The sequence below is a fragment of the Passer montanus genome, unplaced genomic scaffold (assembly GCF_014805655.1).
Source record: "Passer montanus isolate IOZ18808 unplaced genomic scaffold, ASM1480565v1 scaffold4, whole genome shotgun sequence".
In the NCBI taxonomy this organism is placed as follows: Eukaryota; Metazoa; Chordata; class Aves; order Passeriformes; family Passeridae; genus Passer; species Passer montanus.
This window is the reverse complement of record NW_024368818.1, coordinates 399,983-425,239: the sequence shown is the minus strand read 5'-3', so window position 1 is coordinate 425,239 and position 25,257 is coordinate 399,983. Positions and strand designations below refer to the sequence as shown.

The 25,257-nt window shown below is 39.3% G+C and overlaps 1 protein-coding gene across 2 annotated transcripts in view; it reads right to left on the bottom strand.

Annotated features, from left to right (window-relative positions):
- STARD13 (StAR related lipid transfer domain containing 13) overlaps positions 1 to 24,901 on the bottom strand; it is a 246,924-nt gene extending 222,023 nt beyond the window's left edge. The window contains exons 1-2 of one of the 2 annotated variants that reach the window (XM_039718245.1): positions 24,770 to 24,901; positions 19,040 to 19,953 (exon numbers count right to left, since the gene is read on the bottom strand). In XM_039718245.1, coding sequence (XP_039574179.1) covers positions 19,040 to 19,795 — 756 coding nt within the window. In that variant the 5' untranslated portion in view covers positions 19,796 to 19,953; positions 24,770 to 24,901. Of the gene's footprint in view, positions 1 to 19,039; positions 19,954 to 24,194; positions 24,373 to 24,769 lie in introns of those variants that run through there. The other variant, XM_039718244.1, reaches the window with a different exon arrangement.
- Between the last annotated feature and the right edge of the window lie 356 nt (positions 24,902 to 25,257).

Here is a 25,257-nt window from a genome sequence, read left to right as displayed (position 1 = left end):
GGAAGCACTCGTGCCTTACTTTTGCTGCTGGCCCCAGAATGGAGCTGTGTGGCGAGTCCCAGTAGCGAGTAGGGGCAGCACTCCAGCCCTGGGATCAACAGGAGCCAGTGTGGGTGCCCTCCTCTCTTGCCCTGTCAGCTCCAGCTTTGAAACAGCACACATCCAGGTGACTTGCTTCACTGTTAACTGGGGTTTTGTTTAGAATTTATTGGTAAAGCAATAATTTTGTGCCATACAGCAGTTGAATTAAGCAAGGCTCTGTCTGCTGCCTTTGCACACTGGCAGCCAGGGTGATCAGTCAGGACTGTCAGAACTCACTCGGACACAAGCTGGTGCTCGGTGTGTGGGCACTCCAAGGCACCAATGAGAGCTGGGAATCAATCCCTGTGCTGGCACCAGGGCTGCCCTGGCAATCCAACACACAGGCTTATGCATTTCTTCTAAAAAAAACCAGTGTCGGTGTCTCCTTGAAGAACCCTGGAGCAGATTCTAAAGATTAAGATGGTAAAAGATAAGAGAGAGATCTCAATATCTGGCAAATTTCTAATTGTAAAGAAACACACCAAATGCCAGCATACTTTTATTTTTAAAAACTCATGTAGGTAACTATAACCTTACCACTTTCATATCTTAAAATACCAACATTCTTGTTTTCAGTTACTGGAATTTTAAAAATTCGTATCTACAGTGAAGGAATTTCCAAGAAAACGAGTACTAGAGATTGTCTCCAACTACTTTGGAACTTCAACTGTTTTCGAAGGAAGCTGCTTCTTTGGTACCTATATTGAACACAAAAACTTAACTTATAAAAGCATTATTGATAGTACAAAACCAGTAAAATCATAACAATACTAACATCATATTCATGACAAGCTGCTACACAAAACCCTCAAACCCACTAAGGATTAAGAGGATGCTTTAAAATTCACAAGCATTCATTCTGTCACATCTGACATTGTTCCCTGCCCAAGTTCTTACAATGCACTAATCAGAAGATACATTAATGTCAGCAAGCCATTTGCACACAGAAATATGAAATTAATGGAACAAATAAAGAGCAAAAGGCATCTCTTGGAATTCAAGAGTACTAAAGGACAAAGATGAGAAAGCTTGGCAGGAGAGATGCTACTTTTATGGCTAAGGATACATGGTGATGGGACAATGGACGGAACATGAATTTATGAGTGAACAAGAGAATAGATGATAATTGAAATAATGTAAACCTTCTAAATTATATCCTGAACCAATTTTCATCATGCTAACAATGAAGAGAGGGCATTAATTCCAGGCCCAGAAAAGTAATTAGGCATGATTCCCAGATCTCCGCTGGAAGTTTGTAACCCAAGTATCCAGGTTTCACTGCTGGGCTTCAGTATTAATCAAAAACAATTCAGATGCCATCTATACACTTGTTTTAAGTATTTAATGATTTTTAAATGTGCTTTAAGAATTCACAACCGTTCCTGAAACTGCTGAAATTACTAGAGCAACAAAAACAAAGAAAATTCACATAGCCCATATTGCTAACATTATTTCAAAAACTTGCACAAAGCAAAAATCACATTACTCAAGAAATGGTACTACAGTTGCTAAAACATCACAGAGCCATCTCACATTAAACTCAAGATAATTTACACTTATCTGTTAAATAACAATTAAATATATGAGAAGTTATAGCTCATGGGTAAGCCGTACAAGAGATTAATCCACGTTTCCCATGTTACTGTGAAGGAGGTGAGGCACTGGAACAAGCTGCCCACAGAAGCTGTGGATGCTCCATCCCTGGCAGTGTTCAAGGCCAGGTCAGATGGAGCTCTGGGCAACCTGGTGTAGTGTAAGGTGTCCCTGCCCACAGCAAGTGTTGGAACGAAATGATTGTTGAGGTCCCTTCCAGTCCAAGCCATCATGTGATTTTATTATACCCGTGTAGTTGCACAAAAATTCTTGTGGTTGCCCCAAAATAGCATTCACATTCAAACTTTACAAACACCTTGGTATCTTTGCACAAAATGAGAGCTGACATATGCTTTAACTGGTTTATGACATGCACGCTCAGAATGCCACGTAAGATTTGCAAAGAAACCAAATTTTGCAACAGCAGCTCTTGCAGCAGCAGGGAACCTCCCTGGGACTGGGACACGAGACAGCAGCACCATCCCACGTAAGGCTGCACAAAGGCTCCTTCCTCCCAAAGTCATACCGAGGAGAAAGAACAAAGAAAGGGTTTCTCCATTCAAATATGAACTTGGCAGCATTATAACCTGCAGGCCACCAGATTTTCTCAGATCCCTCCAAATAATCTGAGTAGCATACTTTACATAATAGAAAAATAAACACAAAACCAACCAACCACACAAACAAAAACTAAAACAAACATAAAACCAAAACAAAAGTGCTGCTTTTCCAGATCCTTCTCTTGGCGGAACCCAAAAACCGAAGACCAACAAGAAAGCTCCCCCACAGATCGTTTCCCCCACAGGCTCGAGCTCAAGGTCACAGCGCACCGGCTCCGGGGGCAGGGCGGGGGCCAGCGGGGCCGAGGGGGGGGTGCGGCACGAGGGCTCGGGGCGCGTTTGGGGCACAGCCGCCCCTCCCGCCACCGCTGCGGCCCCGGAGGCGGGAGGATCGGACAGCCCCGCGGAGGAGCGGGGCCCAGGCGGGCGCAGGGGAAGGAGGGCAGGGAGGAGAAGGAGGGCAGGGAGGGGGACGCGCGGCGGGGGCGCTGAAGGGCGGCCGCGCCTCCCCGCCGACAATGGCGGCGCCCGCGCGCGCCCAACGGTCCCCGGCCCGGCCCCGCCCTCTCCAGGGGCGCTCGCGGGGCGCCCTAGCGGGCAGGGAGGGGAGCGCGCCCCCGGGCAGCGCTGCGGGAGCCGACCGTGCCCGCCCCGCGCCGGGAGGCATCGCCCGCACGGGCCGTGTGAGGAGAAAAGCCGCTGCCAGCGGGGAGCGCTCCTGCAGGGGGCGAGGCTGAGCCCCGGAGCCGCCGCCCGCTTGCCCGTGGCAGCGCTCGGCCCGTCCGTGCTGCCCTCAGGGGCGCGGCGGCTGCAGGGCAGGGGCCGAGGGGCCGGCGAGCTGGCACTGCCGCCGCCGTGCCCCGAGAGCCTCCCCCATGGTGTGGAAACTCTCCCAGCCGCGTCTGGCTTCGCCCCTCCAAGAAGTGACTTTTCCATAGGCCTCAGGTTCTGCGTATGCCTGAGCACTTCAGGGGAAAGACCTGCCTCATGCCTTGGCTGGCGTGCGGACGTGCTGCTGATGCCTTGGCTGCGCAGCTAAGCAGAGGTGTACAAGGCTAAAAAGTAATCTGAAGCGGATCTTTCATTTCTGGGCTCCTCGGTGCGAGAGAGACACAGAGCTCCTGGAGCGGATCCAGAGGAGAGCTGCAAGGGACTGGAGCATCTCCAGTGGAGGATTGCAAAGTTTATCAAAGGAGTGGAGCACCTCTCTTGGCAGGAAAGGCTGAGGGAACTGGCCATGTTCAGCCTCGAGAAGAGACACCTGAGAGGGACTGCATCCATGTCTATGAGTATCTCAAGGGAGGGTCAGAGGATGGACCAGGCTGTGCTCCATGATGCCAAGCAATTGGACAAGAGGGAAGGGGCAGAAACTGATGCACAGGAAGTTCCACCTGAATATGAGGGACTTATTTCCTAAAATTTTCACTGTACAAGAGACAAAAGTGATGGCCCACTATAAAGCTGAGGATAAGATAACAGCCAGTATAATTTTTAATAGCTGCTGATGAACTTATTTATGTGTACTAATTTGTCAGACAGTGCGAAGTTACCACTAGGTAAAGCACATATTGATTGTCCCTTGCCAGAGTCATGGAAGGGGGTGCTGGGGACATTCTGAGGGAAAGGAAGTAGAGAAGACATTGGTAGTGTTGGGAAAACAGCGGGAAGTAGAAACTGGAAATAATACAAGAACAGGAAAGGACTGGAGTATGATGGAAAGCAGTGAGAGTGTGGAATAGTTTGGGCAACAGGAGGACCTGGAAGGGGTGAGGCAGGAGGCATTAATTCTGCAAAATGTCAGGGTGATAATCTTAAATCTGAAAAGCATTTTGGAACAATTAATTACTTTTCTGAGATAATCATCATGGGGTGATTCGGTGAATTCTGCAGAAACAGTAGGACAATAAATTATTACTTCCTATCTTGAGATGCTTGATTTTATAAATGACTTTTTTTTTCCTCATAAAGAGCAATTAGTCCCTGATCAAGGAGCTGAAGAAAAATACATTGCAAGGGTTGTTCAGAGCTTATTTTCTGATTTTATAGGATTTGTATCATTCATCTCACATGCTCTTTTATTTTTTCATAAGCAGCAAAGGGGTTTCTCAACAGCTTCTGTTTAGGTGTCAGCCTTGCCAGGTTGCTCCTTGCAGAGCACTCGGGGAGAGCAGTGAACTTCATTCTCTTGTGCACAAGGATCAAGAAAGGGATTTAGGCCTAAATCCCCCCTGGATGTTAGGCAAGGGAAGAATAGTGGATTAAAAAACAGTCACATGAAAGAAAATTATTTTTTGTGGCAAAATTGCAGCAGATGAGTGCATTTTTGAAAATCTTTTCTGGAAAAAACCCCGTCATTGGGAATGAGGAAGGAAACAAAATACTTCTGTAACTAAAACTACAGTGTAACACAAACAATACATTGTGTATTTTTTTAATTTTTGGGTTGGCCAAAGTTAAAAGGAGGTGGGAGTGAGTTTGAAATCAGAAATACCATTATGCTTGGTGACTAGAGAAAACTAGCTCCAGGTATAATTTATAGTATGTGTACATTTCTCAGTTTTAATGTTTTGCCTCCCCTTGTTTTGAACAGGCCGTGGGTTGCAGCATTTCAATTATAAGGAGCTTGTCAAAGTGACATAAGGACACTGATCAGAATGACAAATAAATCTCCTTGTATAAATTTTTGGAAGTGAGAACGATGAGTAAAGAAGTACATTTTTCTTTTCATTGTCTTAAGTTTCTTAAATGCCTGCACTTAATCAGATGGAATCTCCCTCTGGAGCTCTTCAAAGACATCAGTGTCTTTAACTCAACTGTGTAAGAAATTTATGTGCTTCATTTGACAGCCTGCTTTCTCTATAGCATGGAAACTGGATATGTTCCCTAACACCCAGATCCAGATAATATTCTGCTGATGTCTTAACTCTGTGTGTTAAGGCAAGATGTGCTGCCCACTTTCACTCCTTCTGGTCTTCCTCCTACATCCCAGTTTTTCTGGAAGAAAATTATAAGAGCTGCAAACCTACTCCAGCAGCCCCCGTGGATGATCAGGAGCCATAGATATTTAAATATCTGAGTGTCAGAGAATTAATCACCTGAACTACAGAGATCAGATTTCACTCCTCCCTGCCTAGTAAAACTGGCAAAAGCTTTTAACCTGAAGAAGCAGAGTCTTACACATAACATTCTGAACAAGCCATTGGCTGTACCTGGGACATGTCTTGCAAGTCACCTCTCTGTGTCTCTGTTTGTGGTTTTTTTTGCCATCTTTTATTTGGTAAACTGAAGTGTGTATTTCTGCTACCTGCCTATGCTAAAAGCTACAGCATCAGGTGTGTTACTATAATAATCTGCTGTGGTTTATGCTTTTTCTTTTTTCTCTAAATGACAAGAATAGCCATGAAAAATATAGAAACTAAGAAGCTGAAGGAGTTGGGCAGAATTTAAATGCTGAATTAAGATAATCACATGATGCACAAGAACAGTCATCCCTTATTAATGTAGTGTGTAGTTTTATATTTTTAATTATTAATGTTAGTTATGTACCTAAAGTGTTCAGAATTTGAGCTACATTTCAGAAGAAATACATAAATATTCAGAAGAAATACATAAATACCATGTGAGTGATCAAAATAACTTTCAGAACTTTAACTATTCATGGTATTTGTACTTATTGATGATATCTGTAAACAGCTGAAGCCCTGTCTTGCTAGAATTAAAAAATAAAAAAGTCAATGTTGTGAAGTAAATGTTGTATTATTAAAACATAATACTGACTGCATATGGTGAGTGCATATATGTATAATGCTGACTGCATAATATTTTGCTGCTCCTGGACATCTTACTTTATGAAGACTCTTTTGTGGTTTTTTTTTAGTCACAAACAGAAGCAAAATAGTGACTATATATTTTAGCATGTCCTTTTTAACTTGGGAAGAAGATAGCTCAGTTAGAAAACCTAAAACACTTTCTCTTAAACAAAGCATTTGATCTCAATTTTTGAAGAAAAGGTGCTTTGATAAAGCAGCCTTAGGCATCGTTCCTGAAGGAAAATAATAGTTTATGTGTTCCTATAATATATTGCTTATACCCTGTTAGTGTTTTTGTATAACACAAAAGTTGTAAAATAAGGCCTGGAGATCAAAAAAATCTGTCTTGCTGTAAGAGTATTATGCTCACAAAAAAACTACCGTTACCAGAATTTTAAGGTTCAGTCATGTTCCCTGTCCCTAGCTTCAAACATCATCTCCTGGAATGAGAAGGGTTGAGGGACAACAATGATCTGTAGCAACTACTTTTAAAATATACAAAAGTTCTGCAAAATCTTCAAAATGCAAATGCACTGAAGAAGTTCTGAGGCAGGTGAAGTTGAAAACATGAGCCTGTCCCAGGGTTTCACTTACCAAGAGTTAGCCTGACTGTTATTGACCTCCAGTTCTAACATAACTTGTATTTTGGAGTACTTTAGTTTTATTTGTATTTGCCTGGTTCTTTGTGAAGTACCTTAACTGACAGCATTCAAAAATTCTGTTTATCCTTGTTAAGGTATTAGGTAAGCTTTATTTATAAAAGTAATGGTTATTAAAAAGAGCAAGAAAATATTACTGTTTGGAATTACTAGGAGAATTACAAGAAAGAGCGAAAAACCCCTACTGTGAGATGAATACCATCAATGATAATTCTATTCACAAATGTTTCAGTTCCCTGTGATATGGCATATTTTAGAAAAACCCCATTAACCACAAAAATCCACATAAAGAGATCTATTGGTATAACTCTGCAAATAACTGAAATCAAACAATTCCTAGGCTGATTCAAGGATTTCAGCTAGTTTCACCAGTTACATACTTCCAGGAAGCGTATTTTGAAATGCAGGATGCTTTATAGCAATAATAAGCAAATTCTTGGTAGCAAAATGCAATATAATGTAGAATTCAAGACTTGCAGGTTTAGGAAGATCTCTAGATATCCTTGAGAGGAAAGCATTACGTGCATCTGGGGTATATCCAAACATGCAAGGATAAAAGCTGTAAGGATCGTAGTTTGTATTTTAGCACACAGTCTTAATGCAATGCTTGAGGAACTTAAAAAAGTGACAAGTTCTCCCAACTGCTCTCCAATACTGCTCACCTCTGTATAGTCCCAATTATAATATTGCCACCTATAAAAAAACCAAAAACCCAGACAAACAAACCAAAACCCAAAAACCCAAAACATTTCCAAAGGGAATTGGTCTAGACAACTCTTGAATGGGAAAATGTGCATAAACTGATCAATGTACAGAAACCAGCCTGGTTGCAGCCCACTCAACATATATTTGAATTTAACATTTAAAATGCCAAAGTGATAACAATTTCATATCTTAACATGACAAGTGATTTTCTTTTCATTTAATTGATATTTGTCAATGCATCAGACTTGAATTACTTTTCAAAGACAGCTTAATTTTGAAAAGTTTCCTCTGGGTAAAATACCTTTACCTGCCAAGCTCCTTAGTAGCCCACCTAGCAAGCTGCTGGAGGCTCCTGACATATCACAGCCAGGGTAAGGAATTTTTCACTATCATGGAGAATTTTGAATATTTGGGGAGGTTTTTTTCTGAACTAAAGTAACCCCAAATTTAAAAATAATTACTTTCTTTGCAAGATTGAATGCTTTTATTTGTCATGCTATACCTAGGAGGTTGGGGTTTTTGATATCTGCTGCCAATTTTAAATTGGATGCATAAACCAAATGTTCCTTCTCAAATTTGTACAGTTTTCAACCATACTTGCTACTCTTACAGATTCCTTTTAATTTGCATTAGAATTAAATGCTGTGTGTTCCAAGGTGCTTGTGTGAACACTCAGCATTTGCAACCATTTGAACACAATTTCCAAACAAGAAAAAAGCACCCATCAAGAAGGCCTAGTCTTTTTTTATTATTATTTTAGCTTAGATATCTTAATTCTGTTTAATGTAACTAAAACTCATCTTCTTAAGAACTTTTTACAAAACTGGAAACATTGCACACAGGAGAAGATTATTACAGATAAAAACTCTGAATGTATACATTCCAATTTATAGCAATTATAAATATTTTAGAGTTTGCTGTTATTTTTTGTTAGTATTCATGGTAAATTCTTTTAGTTGAAGAAGTGGCAATTTTAGAGTTTGTTGTCTGTCATTCACCTGCAAAATGCAAGCTTTGTCATGTCTGAAAAGTTTGGTTTCAAAAGTGTTTTCTGAACTTCTATAATTTGTTTTTGCCTTTATTTCAGAAAGATCTGAGTCTGTCTGTGCTTGCTTGGAATACTGGGGGTTTCCCACTAAGGCTTCTTAATCTCATTTCTCTCTTTCAATTTTTTTCCCTTTTTTTTTTTGACATCAGTGGCATTATGTGTCCCCCAAGACAAGGCTTGGACAATTCAAGATAGCACTTGATCTGTTCTACACAAAACACAAAACAGAGGGGTATCTTGATAGCCCCCTTGCATTAGAAATGCATAATACTATTGCAACTTTTATTTAAAAAAAAAAGCCCCAGGGTCTGTGGAATATTTCTGTCTTCCAGGGGTAATCTTTTTTAGTTCAATCATCTTTTATCTCACAAACATGATAATTTTCCACATATCACAAGTTATTTGTAATACCTTGGGAAAATCTACAACACAGCAGATAGAAGTACAGCTTGAGGTGAACTCTCAGAGTCTAGATCCTTAGTTGCACAAATTCTCAGTACTCCACTTCCCCTCAGTTTAGGCACCTATTTTGGCATGTTAATGAAAGGTGGTCTGTATCTTCTTACTTCTAGTTACTGGCTTTGTGTACTTTTCTCTGGCTCTTGATATGTGGTGTACATCGTAAAGAATAAAATGCATACAAGTTGAAGTGTTCTGTTCTGTTGTTTCTTGGCAGGTTTAGCAGCTTTTTTTTTACATTTTAGTTTAAGTAAATCAGACCCCAGACTAACTGCCAAGGCTTTTGCCACAGTGAAAAGTCCTCATTATGTAAATACTGAAATGTCACCATTATACTGCTTGAATAGAAACAAATAAATAGTAAGTGCAAACCTTACAGTAGCATATCTACAATATTACTAATTGCTTCATCACAAAGATTGAACTAAAGCCAAACAAAGTTTCTCTGCACATACATTAGAAATGAACTGTTAAATCTGTGATGCTAAAACATTACCTATTCTAGACCTGATCTTTGAAACATTGGATTGATAGTCTAAATGCCAAAGAATTTCAGAATCCATAGAAAGCACATATAAAAAGAGCCCAGTAATACAATACCAGGCAACCTGGTGAGATTTTACTGAAGTTAATTTTTGGAAGAAAAAATATTTCAAATGCAGACATAGACTTCAATGTCCTGTCTGATTTATTTCAGGAGAACTACAAGCTAATTCAGGGAAGCTTGGAGTTCTCTGCATTGCAAAAGTGTTAGCTCTAAGATAATTCAAAACTGGGCAAGAATTTTACAATAAATCAGTTTGTACAGAAGCTTGGATAGAAAGAACAATATGTTTCCATTTTTATTAAAATTTGAAAAAAAATACTCCATACTTGGAGAGATTCTTAAGGAAAGGCTTGAGGCTTATGACACTTTCCTATGGAAAGGAACTGCAGAAGAATGTTGTAAAATGAAATCTCAGATCCATCAACTCTCAATGAAGTTCATGACATTTAAATTTTTAAATGTATCTCTAAATTGGGTTCAGTCTTGGATCTCAGTGTTCACACAGATTTCTGATTGTATGGTAGCCTGCGATGTGGCAGTACCAAAATGGTCATAGATCCCTTAGCATGGCAGATCATATCAGTTGGGTCCCATGGCCTACCAAAGAAATATGTATGTTACAATATCAAGCTAACATTACTTTATTAAAATTTTATGCCAAGAAGGACAGAGGGATCCTAGCTGTATCACTAGAGTCTGTTTTTCATTAACTGGGCATGTGTAACCTAGGAAGAAGTTTCAAAAGCACCTAAATTTCTTATATGAAGTGCTTACAATCTTCCGGTGGGACTTCTGTATATGAAGAAATCTGTAATTAATTTTTCTTCATCCCTTTCAAGAACTTTTACATATTACAAAATATACTTTGTGAGATTGTTGGTTCAGTAAAGTTCTGTTTCTTTCTGCGTTTTGTTTTTTCTTTTTTTTCTCTTCTATACTGCAGTTCTATTGGCTGACTTGAAAAGCATAACAAATCCTCATTTATCAGCCTGAGCAGCTTTAAAATGCAACCCTTCCCTGGTCTCCTCATCTTTTGTGTAAGTTCCTGATCTCACAAGTGCTGCTTACTGCCCATCCCACAGTTTATCCAGTGTCTCCATCTGTTCCTTGAAGAAATATCTTAATTTCAATGATAAGCAGACTAACAGATTTCTACATGTTTCTTCTGGTTCCCCACACCTCAGACTCAGTCTGCAATTCTCACAGGTGCCTCTTCCCATGCTCTGACAGAGGAATGTTGTTCATCACAGCCTTGACTTAGACAGGGCATATTTTCTGTTGACTTTTTCTCTCCTTCTGTAGAGATACATGAAACACTTGAATGGGCTCACATTGCACAGATTCCAGATATTCTGAGATACTTTTCAAGAAGAATCTTGATATATGTCTTTTATTTTATGGTTTCAGTGCAACCACTAGCCCATAATCTTTTTTTTTTTTTTTTTTTTTGTGTTTTCTGGCAAGACCAATAGTAATATTGGTCTTTCCTGAGGTGGCCTTATGATTTTAAAATATTCAAATACACAATAAATAAAGTAGTCAATATTTGGAAAAAAACATAACTCACAAGTAGTGAATATTCTCCCCCTTTAGTATAAAACATCTGTTGTATCAACTATTTAGTCTTCTGAAGCTTTACAGATAAATAAAAACAATAACCATAAATATAAACAATAAACAGTGCACTAATGCTCTTGAACACGCTAAAGCAGGGGTTCCCAAAATGCTGGTTTTGGGGTCTTTCAGTGTGTGTGTGTGGGCTTTGATGATGCTGTGCAAAATAAATTCATTGGCAGTTCAGTATCTTCTTGGAAGGACAGCTATAAAGTTCTACACATTAACCTGAACGGCCCAAGGGTTTCACACTGTGCGAGGTAATTCAGTAATCTCACCTTCTATAATATATATATATATATTATATATAAAATACATGTATAACCTAATTCAACACTAAATTGAAATGCACTTTGTAAGTTTTCTAAAGGAATTTGAAAGTCAAGATGATTTGTCCTTTTGACTAATTATCCAATTTTCTTCATTAGTTTATTTTAATTTCAGTTTTCTCAGACTCTCACTATGTCAGTAATTTATACTATATCCTACACATTTTTAGAGTGATGGTATTCTGCAAACTGCAGAAGAATCAACTGCAATGCAGTCCTCTGAATTTTTTGAGTGTTAGTTACCCCATCATCTGGAGATTTGTTTATCAGCTCTGCTTTTGATAAAGAACATGTTGTGTCCCCTCATATTATAACTTTTCCCCAGGAGGATTTTGGCAGAGCCCAAGCTGAAAAGGACTGCTCAAAACAGTCTGTCAGATGTAATCTATAAAAACCAGAGTGCATCCTTTCTCCAACCTCAACCCTATAGCCACTGATGCCTGCCAAAGATGATCTTGTGATTTAAAATAAGTGTATCTGCTAATGGCAAGTAGTGTATCTTTTCTAGGGCCATTTTTATTTTTTAATTCTATATTAATCAACAATGAGTGATGCATGTTTATTAAAACAGGCAAGCAGCATGCAAGTATGCTGGAGAGATAAAGGGCAGTAATTTTGATAGCATCTACATCTTCTCCTTCATGATTTCAGTATACAAGTTCTTTTCAGTATGATTTTTACGCATATCCTTAAATTACTATTCTTCTTATAATTTCACTGTTATTTTCCAAGGTTCCTATAATTTCTCAGTAGAAACAGTTATGGAGCTAATGTCCACAACAAGCAGGACACAAGAAATGACACATTGTAATGGGAAATGGTTACACTATTAGGAATACTGAGGTGACAGAAAAAAGTACTCAATGCAAAATACTATATTCACCATCAGTCCTTCAAATTTGTGAAGCTAATAAAAATCCTTTCATTAACTTAATAATTAAAGTCCCTAAGACAGCATTTATCTGACTCTTAATAGTAAAGAGCTGATGGTGATTATTTATTGACTGACAATAATGCATCATTGCTAAAGTAATCATCAGTTATCCAACCCCTTTTCCAAGCAGGCAGGAAATAAGCATAAACACTAAAAACCTTGCAAAGTTCGAGTCACCATGTTCTTATCTATCAGCTCTCGAGAATGTGTCAGTGAAATACAGAAAGTACAAATCTTACAGACATACAAAGGAAATTAGAATGTACAAAGCTTAGTGCATCACTCCATTCTTAGACAAGTAATTTCCCATTTTTCTCCCCCTGATTTCATAGCCTGTTCTCCCTTGTTATTGTTATTTCAGCGTTCAGCTCTCCTACCTGGGTAGATTTCCAGTGTCTGCAGAAGATGACTGAAAGGAGATAATAATAACTGTATTATTCTTCATGAAGAAGTCATCACAAGTTTGCAACCGTTCTCCTCCTCTAGCTTTGGAGTCTCAGTTTCATAGGGTAAAATGAAGTACAAACTTCCAAAGTATGGGAGGAATGAGAGTAGGAATTTGTACTTTACTCTAATGTTCCTCTCTAGTTGTTGCTCCTGTACAACTGAATTAGAGAAGAAGATACTGTTGCAGGGCAATTTTCAGATAGCTTGAATTCCACCTAAGTTCCACTGCCTCATTAATGAAAACAGAATAACACCTCTCAGAAGAGTGCTTCAGAGTGGCTAAGCAAGGCACTGAGCAGAGTGTAAGCCACCCAAGTGCAAGGGTAAGAAGCTTACTTTGGCAGCTGTAAAATACCCGATCACAGATGTAGGCTTGACTGCTGTTCAGTTTTGATCATTTAAATTGAGTGAACTCAATGTAATCTTGATAATGAAAATTCACAGGATAACAGAGTCATTAAGGTTGGAAGATACCTTCAAGATCATCTAGTCCAACCAGCAACTCAGCACCACCATAATCACCCCTAAACCATATCCTCATGTGCCACATCCAGATGTCTCTTGAACGCTCCCAGAGATGGTGACTCTGCTGCCTCCCTGGGCATGTAATTCCAATGCTCAGCCACTCTTTAGGTAAATTATTTTTATAACATCTAATCTGATCCTCTCCTGGCACAATTTAGGGCCATTTCCTCTCGTCCTTTCACTTGAGACATGTCAGAAGAGACTGACCTCACCTCACTACACCCTCCTTCCAGGTGGTTGTAAAGAGTGATGAAGTTTCCCAAGCCTCCTTTTCTCCAGGCTAAACACCCCCACCTCCATCAGTTGCTCCTCATCAGACTTGTGCTCCAGACCCTTCTGCAGCTCCATTGCCCTTCTTTGGACATGCTCCAGCCTCTCAATGTTCTTCTTGTAATGAGGGGCCCAGAACTGAATGCCAGATGTGAGGTGTGACCTCAGCAGCGCTGAGTACAGGTGGATGGTCACTGCCCCGATCCTGCTGGTCACACCATTGCTGATACAGGCCAGGATGCCACTGGCCTTCTTGGCCACCTGGGCACACTGCCAGGTCAGATTCATTGTCAAAGACTTAAAACTTTCTCATTCCTTTCTCATAGGATATGATTACTTGATTAAAATATTTACAAGTCACACAGAAGGATACATATATTTTAAGGAATGATAATTGACTTTAAGGACTATCGCTTTTGAATAAATTATATGTGATTTATGTCCTCTTCTTGTGACTGCAGCAACTGACAGGGGAAGATTGACCCATGTCATCTGCCTAGACTTCTTTATGGCCTTTGACACAGTCCCCCATGACATCTTTATCTCTAAACTGGAGTCAGAAGGATTTGAAGAGTAGACTGTTTGGTTGATAAGGAATTGGCTGCATGGACACAGCCAATTGTTGTCAATGGTTCTGTGTCTAGGTGGAGGCCACTGACAAGTGCTGTCTCTCAGGGCTCTGTCTTGGGACCTGTGCTCTTCAATATCTTCATCATTAACATCGACAGTGGGATTGAGGGCACCCTCAGGGAGTTTTCAGATGACACAAAGCTGAGCAGTGCAGCCGACACAACAGAAGGACAGGATGCCACCCAGAGGGACCTGGACAAACCTGAGAAGTGGGCCCACAAGAACCTCATGAGGTCCAACAAGTGCAAGGGACTGAACATGCATCAGGGCAATCCCAGACATGAGCACAGACTGGGGGAGGAACTCATTGAGAAGAGAAGAACTCGGGGTTTTGTGTAGAGGAAAAGCAGGATGTGAATGAGCAGTGTGTGCTCACAGCCCAGAAAGCCAACTGCATCTTGGGCTGAATTAAGCAGACAAGATGAGGGACAGATGCTATGGAAACTTCCATATTGCATTTCAGCAAATGATTCCAGCCTAAATCTTGTGATTTAATCTGATACAATGATTATGAAACTTTTTATTTGGCAATGAGTAATGAGGATAAAATTTACCTAACTGTAGTACAAGGATGAAACAAGGAAATTAATGACAGTAGGTGAATAATCAGGGAAAGAGAAACTGATAATCCATTTTTTCCCCAGTAAATGACTGAAATAATTTTCAGAGTTCAGTTGCCTTAGCTTTAAATATCAAAAACAATGGAGCTTTCACAAGCCTCCTTTATGACACTACAGTTTTCCTTGAAGATTTACTGATGGTGAAAGGGGATGGCACAGCTCCCCTGCTAACACAATACACAGCTGCACACAGAGGCTCTCTCTGACATTGTACTGGCCACTCCCATGCCTGTGCAGCCTCCTCCAAAAGTCTTTGAACTTACAGTCTGAAGTCCAAATCCTGACAAAGATATTCATTGTGAATGCTACCTTAATTACCTAAATTATCTGTTTCGGTCATCTTGTCTCTCCTGGGGAGTGGCATCGCACTCTGTGTTTGACCCAGCTGAACAGGGTAACATTCAATGCAAATATTAGTCCATCATTATGGTGCTTTGAACAAACAAGCAGGTTTGGTTTAGATCTTTCTAAATGCGTTGAAAGAGGCACAACATAAATATGAGCACAGACAGGGAGGCTGCAGAGGGGCTGCTGGAGCACCTAGCAGTCCTAATGGTTACTCTAAGCAGTTCCTTTCCAGCATGTGGCTTTCCTGACTTATCCCATTGTCTCTCAAGGGAGAGAGAAACAATAGAGGAAGCTGTGAGAACTCTATTAGATGCCCTAAGTAATGTCAACAGCAAGAGAGACCTTTTTGGCTCTTCCAGTTGCTAATATGGGCTGCCTAAAGAAACTATTTGAAATTGCCCCAGAAAGGATTTTCAGTTTGTTGCCATGTTGGTAGGACTATGCTTGTCTCTTTGCAGCAGCCAACAATATTAGTAGGATTTGTATACAATCCCTGGGGTGAGGGAAGATCCATGACAATTCACACTGTCAAAGTTATGATTTCATAATGCTTTCTTATTGCCTAATATCTGTCAAATACCTTCAATTATTTACTTGCCTGAAATGTTACTCCTGAAAGTAACACATATTGTTTTCAGGCTATGTAAGGATAGGATAAGTTTATGGATGGAAAGTTGAATAATAGTTCCTGGTTAAAGGTGGTCTTCAGCTGTGTCCTGCTCAGTATAGTTTGAAGAAATGACAATCTATAAAAATGTTATGTTTCAGAAGCTATTCTGAATAATTTATTGCCCCTGAACACAGAGCTGGCTGCATGCACAAACACCGTATCAAGTTTGATATGGAGACTTGAAGTTAAACCATCAAGGAAAAATGGCTGAAGGTGCCACTTCAGAGCTGCAAAAGAATGTCTGGACAGAACTAATCAAATAATCATAGAATTATTTAGGTTGGAAATAACCTCTACCATTAGCCTAAGTATTTGGGCAGAACTGCATTGGACATTAAATATACTGCTAATTGCAGGCTCCTGACAAAGAAAAACATTGCCAAATTTAGATTTTATGAGAAAGCACAGGAAATATATGTGGAACTGCTGTAAGGGTGGAAACTCAGGGATCATGGTGAATTCATAAGTTGAACAGAAGTATCATTTATCTTGTACCACTCAGAAGAGGCGGAAGCCTTTGGAAAAAGAAGAAAGAGCATTTTTTAAAGGGCATCATTATATGAATTGTTTTCAGCAGTTTCTTCCACTTGACAGAGTTGGCAGCATACACAAGTTGAATTTTTTCCCTCTTCCCTCTACTTGTTTACTGCTCAATGCACTTAAAGGTTTGTCTCTACTTATTAATTAGAATGAAACAAGAAGTTCAAGAGTTGTCACCTAAATGTGTGCAACAGCTATTTAAGAGGAGATTGGGACACTGACTCTGCTTGTGGTGACTGCCTGCAAGGGCCAGAGCTTCCATCTTGTAGAAGGTGACAGCCTTTCCTCCTTTCTGGAACTCAGATAGGAGGTTTGCAGTCAGTAACAGGTGCATCTGGGTAGGAGTGCCCCTGCAGGATCTTAAACAAAAGATCTTAAACAAAATTTCGCTGTGAACTCCAGTAGCAAGGATTTAGCCAGGACCTTGTGCAGGGTGCTCGGTATGATTGTCTGTATCTGTAGGGCCAAAGTAATCTGTCTATTATGTGATTTTTAAGTTTAAGGTTTAGCAGTAACAGTTGCCCTTGTCAGCATTTTTACCCCATGCTGTCTTTATTTATTTAATTTTTTCCACTAGAAAGACATTTCTCCTTAACACCATTTCTAAACAATAGAAGTAAGTAACTTGACAGTAACATGCATTTGCTTCAACCAGAGTCATGGGAGGGAGATTTCAGTCTGCATAGTAATGCGTGACTGCTGCTAAAATTTGAGAGACAAGACAATCTTAATTTATTTTTTTTTAAATTCTTGGAGGCTTTCCTTGAATGATGCATACTTATTTACATAGAAAAAAATCAAAACCAGGACTGAAACATTGCATCCAGTTTTTGAAATGTTTTGACACATTTACTGAGATTTACTAGGTAATTTCACATGCTTGTCTGGCAATTTATAATCCATTATTTTGCACTACAAGCTGCATCCTTGAGTTTATTTTATGGCATAGACATAAAGTAAACTAAATGACAACATCTCCTGGCATCTTCCTTTTATCCACGGGAATGACCTTCAGTAAAGAAAATGAAAAAGGACGTTGTGCATCCATTTTGAGATATATTATTTTCATTAATGTTAATGTTTCTGAGTAAATGAGGAAGTAAGACTTGGCTTAGGTTAGAAGAACAATGCAATTACTTAATAAACCATGTGTCATGAGAATCAGGGTCAGTATTGCATCAAAAGTTGCACTGTTCAGGAATCATCTTTGAGCCTTGGTCTTCTAATATTGTCTGCTGAGAAAAATTTCTAAAAATCTGGCTTATTTCTTCATGTGCTGATGGGTTTCTGCAGTGAAGTTGGGATATGTATGAAATACAGCACAAAACTCCCACTCAGTTAAGGGCATAATTAGTCACTCCAAACTGGAGATAGATTAGCGCTAAAGGAGAGAAGCAATTAAGTATTTTACGCCATAGTTTTGATGTAAATATGGACATTATAGTCCAAACTGTAACCCCTTCATTAATCAGAAATCAATGAAGCAACTCTGTGTTATAAGCACTAGAAGTAAAAGGACAACTGCAGGCAGACTAAAATAAAACACACTGGATAAAAGACTACAGGACTACAGCCTGCTTTTCTAGGCATAGAGCAGATTTAGATGAACAATAACTTTTAAAAGCTGGAGGAAGGAGAAGAGAGGATGGAAAGGAATGCCTGGCCTGCAGGTTAAGATCAATTTGTGGTGCAAGGTGGGAAACACTGGAATTCTAAGGCTTTGGGTTTGCCCACTATTTGGAGTCACTTCTTATTTTTGTACTAGAACTGAACTTCTCCAATGATAAATGTGTTTAGCTCCAGTCATTTTGTCTGTCACCAGCTGTGAGGAGGGGGAAACCGTGCTTATTGTCCAGACTAGAGACTGTTCAGCTGGGAGGCTTCTGTTCCTCCAGTTCCAACAAACAAAGTTAATTTACTCAAAGTTTTTTTTTTCTGGAAAGGTTATATATAGTTGGATGATTTTTTTATTACCCAGGGTTTTTAATTTTGTCCTGAAAATGTCTGTTTTCATTTTGGTCATTGTTCTACAGAACGTCATGATATATAACAGCACGGATTAAAAAAAAACAACACGGAAAAACCCAACCAACCAACCAACCAACCAACCAACCAACCAACCAACCAATTGTTATATACCACTCTTGAATTTTTCCTCTATATTGTTTTAATGAAATAATAGTACAGAAAAGAGTTATTAAGTGGAAACAGTGCTGTGGGTTAGGAGGCTCAATGCTACAGTGCCACCACACTAAAAGCCTGTTTTTCAGCATGAAGAAATATATTCTGCTCTAAGACTAAATGTGAGCTCTTTCCCTTTGGAACAGTCCTCAGATTGTGTGCTGTACATGGCATGATATATGATCTTGTAGGAATGTAGGAAATGGAGCCAATGTTCCCATTTAAATAAAAAAGAAACCAGAAAAGCAAAGTTTGAAGTTCAGGCTAATAAAAGTGTGGTCAATCTGAAGTAAGATTTGTCTAGTGAAAAAACTAGTATACATTTACTGTAGGTTTAGGTTCTTCATTTTATAATTCACAATAATTATCACCCTATAATGATTGACACAACTCCTTTTCCTTCTGTAGCCAGCTCTAAATGACACCACTTATTTGAAACACATTTGAAACTAAAGAGTAGCTTGTATTACCTCCAGCTCCATGTGTTTTTCTTCTTTGTTGTGGTCCTTCAATGCCTTTTCAAAATGATTATTGCAGTCTTCTACATGACAGATATGCTGATATTTAGTAAGTTCGTGTTTAGCTTGCTTTCTTTGTGAAACATTCCTTCTCTTAAGGTCTTTGAAAAATGCCTCATACAGTGGCAGTTCTGTAAATGTGTCACGATCACCTCTGTTATCTGCTTCTTCCTCTTCAGAAGAAAAATCATCTGCTTCTCCTGCCTCACAAATATGGAGCTTAGTGTCAGCTTCATGTGATAAAAATTTAAAATCAGAAAATGTGATAGCACATGGTTTGTGTTCTATGACTCTGATCTCATAATTTGCTTCTGGTTTCTTGTCTGAATTTTTTCCTGTGAGGATTGGCCATTCTGTGTGCATGGGAAGGTTTAAAGGATCTTCCTTTGACATGTGCCTTGTAGAACAGGATAATTCTTCACAAAGGTGCTTTGTTTGAGGCTGGTCAGTGGCACTGGCACAGCCTGCAGCCATGCCAAGTTGTAAGGGTGTCTCATTGTGGTCCAATAGGGATGACACAGATGGCAAGCTCAGCTCAGGTTCCAGTAACAAATTCTGAAATTCATATGGACTTGTCTGATTTTCTGTCTTTCTTTGGTATTCTTCATACTTGATTTCCTTTGGAGTTCCCAAGCCCTTAGCAGATATAAGATAAGGTGAGCCCTGTTCTTCTTCATAGATGTTAGTTTCCATTCCAATGGCTTTCATCCATCAGAGATCAAAATTACTTCATTCTTGCTTTTATTAACAAACATAAACTTGCATATGTAGCCAGGAAATATATTCTTAGTTTTCCAAAACCATGATCACACAGTCATTATCAATGCTTGGAATCTCATATAAAATGACCTGAATCCTTTCAGCTTCTGAAAAACAAAAAAAAAAAAAATAATGACAACATGCTTGCAATGAAGCACACTATCAAAAATAACCTTGAAACTTGAAATGTCCATATCAAATTTACTTCAGATTTACTTGTGCCTCTTCAAAAATATTTCATGTATGCAGATTAAATGAACTTAAAACACAAGAATTTTGACTTGTTTTGCTTAGAAACTGGGAAAGAAATGGCAAATGCAGAAATGTTTTTAACTAGTGACTCTAAGTTGATTACTGACACAACAGTTCAGAATCATTGAATTGATGTTAGACATATGCTTGTCATCTAAACATGCCTTTGTTCACTGTATTTTTATTGTTTGTTAAGTCACTGACAACTTTTACACTTCTCTGATAAAGCTACTAAAATGCCATAGGGAAGACTAAGGGACAAAACACAGGGAAATGTCATAGGGAAAACAGACAGAAAAGAAGAGGCCAGTACGGGTGTGATTGTCTCGAATTCAGTGAATTGCCAGTGCACTGCAGCACCTGCCCATTTCCAATAGATTTGAAAAGGAAAAGGAGGAGGCTAAAAATAACAGAGAGCTTCAGTACTACATCAGAGTTGGCCTTGTCTTCTTTAAAAGTCTTAACATCCGTGCTCACACCTAGGCAGTGCACCTCCAATGCACTGGGAGAAGGAAGCAGCTGAAGAACTGATCTCGCATCACTGAGCAGCTTCTGTTCACCCATGCATGTCATTTACTTCTTGTGACAGATTGAATATTGGTAGTATTTATTTTAATGATTGTTTCAGTACTCCATCTGTGAGAGAGCAAAGCAGAACAGAAGCTTTTCAAAATAAAAAGAGAAGCTTAAGCCGTTGATATATGTGGCAAACCTGTCAGTGATGAGGAGGATGTGTCAGAAGGCAGCACTGTGACTGTCAAAGTGGGAAGCAAGAAAAGTAAGATGCTGGCATGTGATGTGCCTGTCACTGCATGTGCCATAAACTGAGCAATGCACACCAGCTAGGCATATTTTAGTGCTGGTTAGTGTATATTTTACTATTACAGCCATGCCTTTGGTAATAGAAAGAATACTGTAACACATCCAGAAAATTTGGATTTACTGTATTACCTTTGTAATTTGAACTGCAGCTGTAATAGATGTGAGTATGCAGGTACACACTGTTTATGTAGACCTCCCCTCAGCTATTGATAGCTATTTAAACATCAGACATTATTGTAAACTGTCTAACCTCCTGCTGGAGTCAGTGGAGAGAAAAAAATGCTTCCAGAAGGTAAATGTTCTCACTTATCTTGTTTATTTATTTTGATATGGGAGAAGTCTCCATCCTGGCTTGACTGCCTAATACTAAACTACAGAGGATGTCTAGACAAAGAGCTTACACCAGTCATCCAGACTTTAGAGGGATGAACAATGCCAAGAAGAATGTGAGCCCATAGCTGTGGTACACAATAAAAACAGATTAATTATCTTTGCAGGAATGAGAGACCTACTCCTGAAGGCCTCATTTTCTCTGGTGCCTTAGGTTAGTCATCTACACAGAGGTGACTTCACTTCCAGAAAGGGGAGAACTAATTAAGCACAATGTCTTCGAAAAAGAAAACACATTCCCGCATTTTGATGGAATGATTGGAGTAAGGAACTTTTTGCACAATATCTTGTACATTGTGGGCACAGTGGAAGGGCCTCTTGCCATTTCAGGTGAATATTATCTGTGCTTCACTATGAGCCATCACCTTTGCTTCTGAGTCCCTGACAGCCAGCACCCTGGAAGAAGCCACGCTCCCACCACACAAAGCCAGCTATAAGCCAAAAATTCTGCCTACTCAAGCAGACTGCCCAAAGGGCAGAAAAGGCCACACAAAGCCAGCTATAAGCCAAAAATTCTGCTTACTCTAGCAGACTGCCCAAAGGGCAGAAAAGCTTTGGCTTGGCTGCCCACATCTGGTGAGAGGGTGGGTTGTATTCACCAGCCATTGCTGCTGCTGGCTGTCCCATTCTTCATCTGATGGTAGTTCCAGAAGTAACAGTGCTCAGATCTCCAGGTCTCCTCCAGAGATTGTCTTTCCCAGCCTTCACCCCGTCCTACTGTCACGCTTTCTTCCCATCCTTGGCCCATTTCCTGGACCCTCTTTAGTTTTGGTAATGCTGCCAAGCAGGATCTGCAGTGATGACATCTACAGAAATACACTTCTGTGTTCATAATAACATCTTTGCTGTAATAAGCCAAACATTTAGCAAAAAATGCTCCAGACACAGTTGCAGAAATTCATAGGATCACAAGATGAGTTGGGTTGGAGGGGACCACAGGGGATTATCTGGTCCAACCTCCCTCCACAAGCAGGTCCATCCTGGAGCACATGGCACAGGATTGTGTCCAGGAACTTGTTGAATATCTCCAGTGAGGGCAAGATTCCACAACCTCCCTGTTGCCTCCCTGGCAATCTATTCTAGTCACAGAAACTAGAACAATAGAGAATAAAGAAGTTATTATATAAAGAAGTTCTACCTCATATTTAGGTGGAACTTCCTGTATATCAGTTTCTGCCTTCTACATCAAATTCTGCAGTAGGTATGCCCAGAATAAGTGAATTATATACATTTTTATTTCTAGTACTTTAGGATAGTGCTTTAGACTCCCAAACATGAATTATCATCCAAAATATTGTCATTTTCATTATCTCCCTATATAACTCTATATTACAATCATTTAAAATCGATATCCAACTTCTTTTAAAACTTTGCAAAGTTATTTCTCTCAAATGAGTTTTGGTTTTTACAGGATATGATGTAAAGCTGTAATTTTTACAGGTTAATTGCAAAAGTAATGAAAGAGTTATTTCTGTTTACTGGATTTGCTATTCTATTGTACTTTTTATTTTTCCTGGGATGAGACTGGTACAAATCAAGTATGCAAAAGCAGGCTGGTTTTGTGCAAGTATGGCAAGCAATCTATGAGGAGGAAGTGGTGAGAAGAATGTCAGTTCACCCTTGTTCATCCTGTGCAACATTATCTTTTTACTCAATCTAGCAGTGACTATGAAAAACGCCACACTTTAATGTGAAATACTAAATTCCATATCTATAAAGAGTGACACATAGACATTTCTAGCTCCTAAAAATGGAGCAATCTTGGCAAAGCAGAGAATTAAGAAATCCTACCCATAGCAAAATTTGTAACTCAGAGTGCTGTGAACATTCAGAGCTAAATCTGTACATATCACAAAAGGCCTCTGAGACAGTCCTGCAAAAGAACGTAATTCTCACCACAATGATGAATGTATGCACATGCAAGTTCTGAAAACTAGTAATCTTTCTGGAAAAGGTCTTCAAGGCTTTATAAACAGAGAGATTACTTTTGTATGCATACATAATTCTAAATATACACTGTAGCATTAGCTCTGCTGGTGGAAGCTAGTGTAGATAAGGATGTGGAATAATGAATGTATATGTAGGTTTTTCAACTAAAAAGGTAATTCAGGGCTACCAGAGATAACTGCCCAACCAGAACTGACTCCAAGGAGCATTAGTAAGAGCAAAAACATTAAAAAGCAACACACAGGATTATTTTTACTAAATGTGAAATGCATATCTGAGTGTAGCAACTTCAGCTGTTCACACAAGTGAGTTTAAAACTTACAAATAGAAGGTTGTCTATTACTGAAAACTCCTTACAAATCAGCAGTAAATTAATACAGATTTTTGATATAGCTAGTGGCATGCCATGGAAAGAAGTTCTCATATGGTCTGGCACATGCAAGTGTGTATGTGAAGCCTCACAGATCAATTTCTGTGTATCATGCTCTATTGGCTTGACTTGCCTTTGCCTAAAATCAAATCATTATGATTTATTTCATAGCATTACTCCAACAGCAAGTCACCTGAAGCAGCTTTTCAAACATGGCTTAAATTAGTGCATTTCAATACCCATTATGTATTTTGACATTACATGTGAATTATGTGAATACATGTAACTTTTTCAGTTTAACTTAAATTTGAATCTGAACTGACATAGTAAACCAGCAAATCAAGTCCTAATATTGGCTGGAACAATACACCATTCATCTAAAATAAAAAGTTCCTGCCTCTCAGGCCCTAGTGCATTTTTTCCCTTTCACAATGACTTTGCTTAGTATTTTCTATTGACTTATACAATATTCCCCTGAAGAACTAAGCAAACAAGGCAAGAGAATGCAAGACACATAGACTAAGAGAAAATTATGAGATTAGGATTTTTTCTTGATGATTATTTTACCTGTTTTTGCAAGGTAACCCCATATTTTTCAGTTCAGTTAATTTCCATAAGCGTAACAACAGAAACTGCGTGAGTAGCCAAAAGATCCTCCAAGCATTGGGGCAGAACAGAAAAAAGAAGTGAGCAGATCCTTAACAAAAGACATTTCAGCTTCCTCGCTGCACAAGAACTCTGTCAACAGAAGTATGTGCAAGTCACCTGAAGCAGCTTTTCAAACATGGCTTAAATTAGTGCATTTCAATACCCATTATGTATTTTGACATTACATGTGAATTATGTGAATACATGTAACTTTTTCAGTTTAACTTAAATTTGAATCTGAACTGACATAGTAAACCAGCAAATCAAGTCCTAATATTGGCTGGAACAATACACCATTCATCTAAAATAAAAAGTTCCTGCCTCTCAGGCCCTAGTGCATTTTTTTCCCTTTCACAATGACTTTGCTTAGTATTTTCTATTGACTTATACAATATTCCCCTGAAGAACTAAGCAAACAAGGCAAGAGAATGCAAAACACATAGACTAAGAGAAAATTATGAGATAAGGATTTTTTTTCTTGATGATTATTTTACCTGTTTTGCAAGGTAACCCCATATTTTTCAATTCAGTTAATTTCCATAAGCGTAACAAGAAAAACTGCATGAGTAGCCAAAAGATCCTCCAAGCATTGGGGCAGAACAGAAAAAGAAGTGAGCAGATCCTTAACAAAAGACATTTCAGCTTCCTCGCTGCACAAGAACTCTGTCAACAGAAGTATGTGTGAGAATCCCTGGGGCGAAAACAGCCTTCTGCAAGCATTGGCCGAATTACTCACAGAAAAATACAGAAAAAAAGGAGAGGGGGAGGAAAAACTAAAAAGAGAGAGTAAGAGCATACTTCATAGGATCACCAGGCATTTCTAAAAATATAGCATGACCTCATTCTTCACATTATGCCAGACCTTAACATCGTGCTTTGCTTTATCACCTGGAGCACCTGGAGTCAGGTTCCCACTGCTCGAGTTTGGATGCTGTCAGATTTTGAAAAGGTAGGCAGTAAAATACCTTTTGATGTAGTATAA